This window comes from Dioscorea cayenensis, chromosome 18 (assembly GCF_009730915.1).
Source record: "Dioscorea cayenensis subsp. rotundata cultivar TDr96_F1 chromosome 18, TDr96_F1_v2_PseudoChromosome.rev07_lg8_w22 25.fasta, whole genome shotgun sequence".
Classification (NCBI taxonomy): domain Eukaryota; kingdom Viridiplantae; phylum Streptophyta; class Magnoliopsida; order Dioscoreales; family Dioscoreaceae; genus Dioscorea; species Dioscorea cayenensis.
In genome coordinates this window covers 5,951,648-5,962,233 of record NC_052488.1, presented here as the reverse complement: position 1 = coordinate 5,962,233, position 10,586 = coordinate 5,951,648, and the positions used below count along the sequence as shown (strand labels likewise).

At 33.9% G+C, this 10,586-nt stretch overlaps 1 protein-coding gene across 5 annotated transcripts; it reads left to right on the top strand.

The window, feature by feature from the left end:
• Positions 1-248: 248 nt before the first annotated feature.
• On the top strand, positions 249-9,206 carry LOC120282238 (WD40 repeat-containing protein HOS15-like). Of its 5 annotated transcripts, XM_039288999.1 has the most exons (15): positions 252-521; positions 826-980; positions 1,090-1,112; positions 1,188-1,276; positions 1,667-1,761; positions 1,858-1,904; positions 2,946-3,090; positions 3,332-3,395; positions 5,118-5,276; positions 5,365-5,489; positions 6,220-6,294; positions 7,246-7,296; positions 7,376-7,449; positions 8,730-8,804; positions 8,893-9,206. In XM_039288999.1, the coding sequence occupies exons 1-15, from the start codon at positions 332-334 to the stop codon at positions 9,110-9,112; spliced, it is 1,587 nt and encodes a 528-aa protein (XP_039144933.1). In that variant the 5' UTR covers positions 252-331; the 3' UTR covers positions 9,113-9,206. The 5 variants fall into 5 exon arrangements, 4 of the variants coding, with proteins under 4 accessions (XP_039144933.1, XP_039144932.1, XP_039144931.1 ...); XM_039288998.1 differs by having other exon boundaries at positions 252-485; positions 1,090-1,276; XM_039288997.1 differs by having other exon boundaries at positions 1,090-1,276.
• The last annotated feature ends 1,380 nt before the right edge of the window (positions 9,207-10,586 follow it).

The following is a 10,586-nucleotide window of genomic DNA, read 5'->3' as shown; positions in this document are numbered from 1 at the left end:
TGATAAGCTCTAATTTTTTTATATACTAACAAGGATCATTATTATCAAATTTTATTTAAATTCAAATTTATTTATTTTTATACGATTATAGATAAAGATTGAATAAATTAAAACTCCCCCTCCCCCCCTTTTTTTTCCTGTATAAACACCATCCAACATACGCCCAGAATCAATTATCTCATATATATATATATATATAACATATACTTTTAAAAAAAACAAAAACTCTTCAATCACAAAAGAAAATTTAAAAAAAAACTATAAATAAAGATCCCTGCACATAAACTTGTCACACAGGAATCGGTCCATCATCGACAAAGGAAAGGGTGCCATGGAAATGGAATGGGAAGGACAAACCCTTGATCCAGCAAACGTAATTGGAACACGTCAGCCTCCTCCGCCGTTCCCCTCCGGCGCGCCAAACAATCAAGTCTCCAATCATCCCCCTAACGATGATATTTTTGGCGATCTCACCTCCAAACTGCGTAATTTCCGCATTGTCCAATATCCTGAGGAAAAAGGTCTTGTTGGGTTTAATTAAAAAAAAAAAAAAAAAAATTTCTCTTGAGACTTATGTTTGTTGTCTTATGTGTTTTTCTGGATCCTTGTTTGATGAATTGAGTTTCTAGGGTTTCTTCTACTTGTTCATTGTTGTAAGATGTGAACATAGAACTCTTGTTGTTGGTTTTAGGATTTTCTCTGTTTGTTTGCTTTTTCTGGGATTTCTGGTTGTCTTATTGTTTGAGTGTGCTTTGCGATGGAATATAGATTACTTGTGTGTTTCTGGATTTTGGATGATGACTTTGGTAATTCTTGGTTGATTAGGTTTCCCACAAACTGCATATAACCTTGCAAATGAGACTGGGATTAAGAATATCAACGATGTTGATGTTGGTAAAGGTGCAATTCCAAACGAAACTCTGTTTTCGTATATGCGAGATGGTCTTGAATACGCACAACTGAAGGCAAATTTGCATGCTGTAGGTATTTTTGCATCCCTACGCGGGATCAGTTTGCAGTTTGTCTAAAATGTTAAAACTGACATCTTTGTTTCTTATGATTTGGGTTTTGTTTGTTTTAATATGCCAGCATGACTCCGGTTCTTTCATCAAGTGTTGTTCTCTTGACCCTGTGGATATTATTACAATTAATGTGGATAGCTGCTTATCACAAATAATTGATGATAGGAACAAAAATGCAATTGATCATGAAGAAGATATTGACTATGATGTGCCAGACAAAGAGTCAGACCAATCCGAAGTTAATGTTCATAAAGGTAAAAAATGTATATCATTCTTTCTACATTTTTGCTCATATCCCTTTTGTTTTGAATTATTATTTATCACGACAGAAACAAAATATTTTTCACAAAATCCCACTGAGTAACTTGCAAAGGTGGTTATTTCTTGCTTAATTTGATGGATAACCTTTCTCATTTATATTGTGAAGAGGCAATCTGACTCACCATCTTTGTGTACAGAGTGGATTTACTTCTTGTTCTTGAGATCATTTAGGTCAAGAGTTTTTTTTTATTGGTTTTTCTTATTTTTTATATTTTCCATACACTTTTGAAATTTTACATCATTAATTCTGACAAAGATGTGCAGTCACCGATATGCTATATGCATCTTATGCTGAATATCATCACTCTTTGTACCTTTGATAGGACCTCCATTAAGGGGTCAGATCCCTAGTGTGCCATCAGTGACTCATCAAGTTTCTAATTTAGATGTATTTGTCTCGGCAGGACATAGTTTAGAGGTTCGATCAATTCAATTTTGCTAGAATATTACTCAAAAAAATTATACTCTTTTTTTTGTTGAAGAATTTTTTTATGCCTTTTGTTTTCCTGTTTAGGGTTCTGCCTGTGCTTGGAGTCCAACAGATTCTCTTCTGGCAATTGGGTGGGTATAGTTTCCTCTCAATATGCTCTTCTCAGTTAGCGCTTTTATTTTATATTGACTCTTTGAATTAGTCAAAACTCCTTATAATAGCGTTGTGTATCATATCGATATATTGATCATTGTTTTTTATCATTTATTATTTTTTATTATAAATATATATATAGATATATATGTGCCATTTCTCTTAATTCCATTAGCTGATTTTGCCAGATTTATCAGTGAATAGCTTTTCGTAATTGTACTCTATAGATGACTAATCTTATGCCATTCCCCATAGCTGATTCATTGCTTTCAAATTATGCAAGCAGCTCACTATACAATGTCCATAGAAATTCTTATTCTTGATATGCAATTGTCATTAGTGCATTCCAGTTATTTGAATATTTGTCAATTTAGTTTCACTAATCTAACATCATTGAGATAATAAATCTGTTTAGTTTTGAATATACAACACAATAGACAGGTAACTGGGAAAGTTGTTTCAAATTTTATTGCGACCAAAAATGAAAATGCACATGATTGTTAAGGCTGGTTCAACTTAAGTCATCTTGATGAAATTGGTTATTTTTGTATACTTTTTGATTTTAACATGCTCTTTTCCAATTTGTTCAAAGAGTTTCAAATAAACATTTCTTTGTCTAAGTTTGTTTTATAATATTTTCAAAACTAAACCTTTTACACATTTGATATCAATCGTTAACATGAAAACTTTAAGTCTACAACTCATAATTCCATAACTAAAAGGTTCATAAGCAACATTTAGAAATATGCAAACTGCAAGATCAACCCAAAAATACTATGATCAATGTCTAACCTGAATTTGAAGTTACCAACATGAGTTGATGTAGGAATCTTAAGCCTCATATCTTAAGATTTCTTCATGATGATGGATTTAGCTGCATGACGACTTGTGCAATTATGCTAATGATGTTTTGATCTACATAAGGATGTTTTAGAAAACATTAATATATGCATGTTAGCCTTGTTTTTGTTGGGTGGTGTGGTTTATAGGACTTCACATTTTTTATTTTTAACTAATAGATCTTCAAATTCAACGGCACAAATATGGAAAATTTCAGATGACTTCTCCGGTATGCATACTTCAATTCCAGGGGTGCATTTTCTTATTCAGTTTGATGATAAAACCTATAAGTCAAGTGGACCAGTCACTAAAGTTGCTTGGAATGTGAGTTTCACTATTTCTTTCTATTGATCCTCCTGTTCTTGGAACTTTAATGAATATTCTAACTTTCTTTCTGAGAACAAAAGTATTCCCCCTCCACCCTTTGAGCAAGGGACATAATATTTTTCAGCAATCATCATACTAAATGATTCTAATGAATTCAATCACCTGTCATATATTCTTATTGCATAGCGGTGATTTTTAACGTGTAAACTACTGTACTGATCTAATACTTATCGTTCAGGGAGAAGGGGAACTTCTTGCAATAGGTTCAGAGTATGGGTTCGCAAGTATTTGGTGTAAGAATGGTTAGTTGTTTCTTACTTGTTGCATCTAAATGAAAGATGTTAAACTGATTATGAAGATGTCGTTGGAATTTAAGAGTGTAACCTCGATAAAATAGTTTCATTTAGTGTTTTGTTGATGGTGATTATATTTTGTCTTCCTACTTTCTTATGAAATGGCTGATTCGAAACCATTTTAACCCCTACTATTTTATAAAGATGGGAAATAGGTATTTTAGCCTTCATCAATACTACAATGGCTAATCCCTTTAACTACTGCCATGCCAATCATCTATTTTCCTATTTCTTTTTGGGAAAGAAGAGCGGGGCGAACCCACTAGAGACCCAGGGACGTGCACAAGCCTCGGTGGAACAAGTGGGGACGGGGCCACGCTCACGTGGGCGCTGGAATCACCCGTACACAACCACTATTCACAACTCCCAGAAATGTGCCCTCAGCCGAGAATCGAACTCTCACCACTCGGTGAGAGCTCTATCGGCGACCCGTGTACCAATAGACCCGAAGGTCGTTGGCATCTATTTTCCTATTTCCTTGCACAATGGCTTATTAGAAACCTGCTAATATTTAAGAGTTATGTCTGTCAGTCAATACATTCACTTGGGCTAAAGTCAGAGCTGCTTTTTGTTGCCTTTCATGGGGTAAGTTGCTTTCGTATGAAAGATGTCTACATGATGTGCTAGCCTTGCTCAATTCAAAGGAAAATTTTTCTGCCGTCTTTGTTTGAATTTGTCTGTGTCCTCTCTTTTCATATTGGCGGTTTTAGGATAATGCTTAGACTTGCTTTTCTTCTCTACTATCATGCCTAAGAGACCATATTCTCAATTTATGATTTTGAGAGGAACCGAAGAATGCAGTCTCATGGGAGGATCTTTTCCTCATCAATTTTTTTTTTTTGTAGCAGAAAGAAGGATGAGAAATTCAAATTTGTTTAGGGTTGTTATTTAGCAAAAATCTATTTTATTGGTTGTTGAACGATCATCCATACCTAGAAGAAAAATTACCTATATGAATTATGGAACTATGAAGGATTATAAACATTCATAATTTACTAAATGGAGTTACTTCAAAAAAATAAATGCATAAGTACATCTGTATGAGTAATATAATTTAGCATACTTTAAATTCACCCCACAAGTGAGTTATATTTGGCTTCCTTTTGCCTAACTATTATCTTTTTGGGCAATTGTTTGAATAAAAGTTTCTAGTATTGGCTCCCGAGGGGCTGTCCATGATAATGAATAATAAACTACTATATGAACATGGAACTAAAGGGATACATAAGCATATTGTTGTATTTTATTAAATGAAGTTACTTCAGTAGAAAATTTATAGATACCTACATCAATATGGACTAAAATAATATAGTGTTGATTATGTTGTATTCCTTTTTGTCAAGGTGTTCTTTTGACTTTATGTTGATTATTTCACAAGCGATCAAATCATAGCCGCTTTTATGCTAAGTGGCGATATTTGAACTATCATTTGAAACTTCTTTCAAATACAATTAGTTCTGTCTTTCCATTAAAACTACTTGATTCTTCCTGCATTAAGTACAATAAGACAAACCCTAAACCCATCATTAAAGTGTTTCTTACATTTACTTTATGCAATATTCATGTTGAAGCATCCCAGACATTAAGTATGTTTCTCCCTATATCACAAAGTGCCTCAACTTGTGTATTTTGCACAGTTTATACTCTCTTTTGTTGCCATTAATGCCACAGGTGAATTACGCAAGACACTATACAAAGATGAAGAGTCTATATCATCTATATTATGGAACAGTAAAGGTGATCTTCTCCTAATTGGAAGTGATGACAGCAGATTTATAATATGGGACACAATAACTTGGAAACCCAAGCAAAAATTAAGATTTGATCCAGGTGAAACTTGATTCTGTTCTTGTAGATTATTTGCTTTCCTTTTAGAAGTTCATAAATATGGTCATGCTCATAATATTTATATTTTCAGAACTGCCTGTTGTTATTGCTGCATGGAGAGACAATACTTCATTTACAATATGCTCAAGGGACATGAGAATTTATGTTTGGAACGTTGGAGATTCTCAGCCAATTATAATTTTTACTGGACATCAGGTTTCAATAAGCAAATAATATAAACATTTTTGAAATTAATTTTTATTAGGCATTCCTAAGTTATAATGATTTGTTGCTGATCCGTTATATCACTTATTGATAGCACAAATCTTTTACTCAGCAATTTTCATGCTTCTGTTCTGCATGCTTGAATGTCATTTGGCCAGCAAAGTGAGCTTTGACATGCATGGCATCAAGTGTCTTTTTTTTTCTTTTCCTTTTGGCTAATAATCTTCAGCCTTGTGGTATTTGTAATTTCAAGTTTGGTTTGACTCCAATAAACTTGATGTGTTAAACTGAATGGTAAGTTCTGAACTCTTTTAAAGTATTTTGTTAAATTTATGTATATGCCACTGGAGTGATGACTTCATTTATTCTCATCCTTTGGCTTGGGACCTGTTGCTCTGGCCAGACTGGCTTAAGGCCATCTCATTTTCTGAATGATATTTTCTAGGCTATAAATCCTGTTGGCTTACTATGTGATTTTTTAATTGGATAAATTCTTCATGGAAGTTTAGGTTAATTATGCTATGCAACTTTTCTCCTTTATCTCTGGTAGAATGAAAATTGAAACAAAAATGCATTGGTGACATGCCTATGGCGCTTGTTGCTGCAGTTCATAAGACCTCAGAGCATTAAGGCACATTCTGTCATCTTACAGCCTGTCATAATCTTTGTTTTCTGTGGGTCACTGTTTATACCCTTGTCATAATTGGTGATTTAATTTCAGGGCGATATTGATGGTATCAAATGGGATCCTACTGGGACTTTATTGGCTTCATACTCTGAAGATGGGGCTATAAAGGTAGCCAGTCTTTATTAAAGTGACAATTGTTTACTCTATGAAGTTTTCTAGCCTATGAATATTTCACTATTCAAGTAAATTAGTCCTCTGATCTTAAGTCAAGTTGCATAATTTTGAATATTCTAATATATACCTTACAAAATACAAAACTTGCATAGACTTTGAATTTGCTATTTGGATGTGCACCATGGACAACTATTATGCTTGAAAAATATAATCTTGGGTTAAGGAGGCCATTCATTGTTTGGTTTTTGAGACTAAAGCACAGAGAAATAGCTTGTCCTCACACATTGGACCCTGCATGTATTGTTTGAAATTAACATTTTCAAATTTGGTGGAGTGAAGTTAATTTAAAAATAACATAATCATGAACAAACCAATGGTTTTGGTTGATGTCATGATTTTTTCATGTGCACAAAACCTCATTTTTGCAGTGGTGTATCAAAAAGTCAAGCAAGAGTTTATGTGTAATTCTTGGATTTCATTGTTGCTTTGTAAAAAAACTTAACTTCTTTGTGCACCTGGTGTTACTTACAGTACCCATAGTTTTTATCTTGAAGCCCATACCCTAATTTTGCCATCTTGAGATCTGTTATTAAGAATGTCATTTTTCTTGCTATAGTGTACTTAATTGAAATGTGGTAAATGAAGCAACCTTTCTTCCATAACAATAATGCTGCTATTTTTAATCATTCCAAGTGACATTAGCGAAACCTTATGGAGTTGACTGCTTTTTATGTTTCGGTTGACTTTTTCTTGAATTTATCTAGTTTTAATCTTGAGGGCTAAGTGGGAGTTTCTATTATGGTATTTGGTGCAGGCTAATCATATAACCAGCCTCATCTTTTCCCTTTTGTTTTGTTTTGTTTTGTCTTTTCTTTTCTTTCTTTCTCTTTGTTTTTTTTTTGGCTATTGAAGTGGTATATTTCAGCATTTATATGTTTTTCCCAGATTTGGACCTTGAAACAGAACCAAAGTCTACATAATCTGATGCATTGTGAGGTTTGGGTTTTTTTTTTCTTGTCATTATTGTGTACTCTGAATGATCGTACTGGAAGCATTTATTTAGTTGCATTTTCAGCGTATAAATAGTATCAGATGGAGCTGGACTGGCCCAGGTACAAGCAACCCCAATAAGCAGCTATTGCTTGCTAGGTACATCTTGTTCTCTTTTTCACTGTATCTTTTGTATTATGCCATACTTTTACTCCATGTCTTAATGGTGTGTTGTGCCCAGCATTTAACATGGGCACTAAGTTATTCTGAGATATGATTCTTATGATTGTGCAAGGTCTATACAAGAGTTTTATCAAGCTAGATGTTTGTCTAAAATTTAGTTTAACATTGAAAAGCCCAGTGAAAAATCTCAAAAATAATTGAAGAAAAATAATTGTTATCTGAAAGTCGCCTTGTATTGTCTCTGTGGCCATCTTTGTGGCTTTGTCTAGCACTTCCATTAACCTTTTATTTTTTCTTTTCTTTTTTTGGGAGATTTCTGTTTGGTTTTATGACTCAGATATTTAAGCAGGTAGAAGTCAAAATTCTAGAACTATTGTCATAGTTATGGCAGACTCTATTAGTCTTGTGCCTTGGTATTCAACGGTAGCCTGAACATATAAATGGATGTTAATTTCTTGGTGGCTATTGCAACAACTGAATGATGATTGCTGTCAATGCATCTCTTGCTCTTTGTGATAGCTTTTGTATGTCTTGTTACTGTTTGTTAATTTATATTATTTGATTTTACATCTCCTTTCTAAAGTATTACCTTCACTCAACTTTATTGCGCTGTTTATTCCTTATGCACATCTGTTCTACACATTTACAAGCCTTGCCTCTTATACCGTCGTTACCATCAATTAATGGGATGTTTGGCCTGAACACAATGCAGTGTCATTAGCTTATTTTTCTTGATTTTAGAAAATATCAATGCATTTGCTCATAACCAACAGTAGCCCAAAGTCCAAAGATGCATTTTTTCACATGCTTGAATATTTAAATTCAAGCATCAGTTAAACTCATGATTAAGCACCAGACAGTTATTGCTAGAAGTGCATCTGTTCTGATTTGGCATTAAATTACTTGGACGTCATTTTCAATGCTAATATTAGATCATTGTAGATAGAAATTGGCAAACAGCCAAAACTTATGATGAGCAGCTTTTTTATGGGCAAATTTACCTGCACAGTTTCTAATATCTGAAATAACCTCAGTAGAATAAATCCATATATGGAACAATCAACATTGTTAAAATCAAAAGAAAGTCATTGAGTTTTCTTGGAGATGTCTGTGGCTAATATTCAAGCCGACTTCTCTAAATTTACGTGTTTTCCATATACTGTTCTGTTTTATATGATCCTATCAAATGCCAGTGCTTCTAAAATTTGCTTGATTTTCACATCTTTTCTTTGACTCATGATCCTGTCAAATATCAGTGCCGCAGATGATGGAACAGTCAAAATATGGGATGGCGTACAAGGGCATCTCCTTTACTCCTTCAATGGTCACCGGTACCCTGATCATTTAATTTCTGACTGATTCATCAATACATGGCTAATCATATTTTGATGGGGCAATTCCTTTCCCTTTGAATACTAGGAGATGTGTAATAGAGATGGAGTTTAGCCCGGATGGTGATTACATAGCTAGTGAATCAGACGATGGACGTTTACTGATATGGAAAGTCAAAGATGGAACAATTGTGAAGTCCTGTGATGGCTGTGATCCTTGGTGTTATAATCTTTCTTGGAATAGAGAAGGCAACAAAATAGCAGCAGGTTGCAAAAATTACAAGCTTAATGTGATTCGCTTGTGGTAGATCCTTTTTCTATGCATTGAGAAACTATGTGGCCTTAGTATCTTTTTCTCAACCTGTCTTACATGCATGGCGATCCAATTTATTTTTTTCCTTTTTTTCTTGGCTCATTTATCATAAAAGGCATTAGTAAACCTGATTCCTTAGTGTGTGTATATATATATATATATATACAGGTTTTTATGCTATTTTTTTAATAGTTGATTTATACACCAAGAATTGAGGGTGCCCAAGGAAATGAGTTCTTTTCTCATTTCAGTAACTTAAACATAAATGTTTCAGTGGTTGGAACAATACGGCCTCTGTTATGCTTAGCGTCAACAACATCAATCTACACAATTTTCCCAGCAAAGCTTCATTTCAACTCTCAGTGTCAGAAGCACTTTTGCTAGGAGTGAGAAATGAATCATTTATTCTCTGTTTTTGTTGTTGAGACGAGCTTTCTCATATTTTCTTTGATTTTTTAAAATAAAAATGTGAGTTTTTTTTTTCTCTTTATTTGAATTTTAAAATGAAATAATTCATATGTTTCAGCTGTTTTTATCTTAATCTTCTCTTTTGCTGTCCCTCTTTTCACTACTCTGAATATACGTATGGTCTTAAACCATTCAGTCTGTAAGTTCAGTTTGTGTTGTCCACAAATGATGGTTTTCTTTCCTGCGAGTCACTTTGGCTCTAATCTTTAAATGTTTTCTTTAAGAGACGACACCACCCCCTCTTGCTAATATCCATTATTTCTTCCACGTATATATATGTATGTATATATTCTTTATTGTATTCGTGTGAACCTTTTGCCTAACATGCCTTTATATTTTGAATTTCTTTGCTGTGGATGTTAGCATGCAACATGCCATGCATGCAGTTGTGTAAAATTTAGTGCTAGCGATGGTATGGTTTTTGATTGAATTGTTTAAATTTTACTAGTATAATTAATAGTCATGGAAATGTAAAGTACCAAACATTTATTTCAAGTGAAGTGTAAAATATAGCGTATGCCTAAAAAATTTTGTTTGTTCTATAATAAATATTATATTTACCAAAGCAATATGAAATATATACCAAATTGGGTAGTTTAAAGTTTCAATTTTAGGGTACATTTGGAAGATATGATAAAGATGATAGAATAGGATAGACTATGTACTCTGGATGCCGGGGTCATCCGGGGTGAAGTAACGGGCGGAAGCTTCACTCAAAAGAGTACTGAGAGCCTAAGAAGCATGGATAAGAGAGAGCGAGAGCTGTATAAACAAAGAGGGACTTCTTTATTGCATTGATGGGGATGAGAGGGATACAAAGGATGAGGGGGGTTTCCCTTATGGTGGGGGGAAGTGTGTGTCCCTCATCTTACAAACTAAGGTGCCTTATATAGGCTCCAAGACTTAACTCTTAAGTCATGCTATTCATGACTAGACATATACCAAACCATCATGTAGTAGACATGACACATACCAAACTTACCTATTCCTAACAAGACACT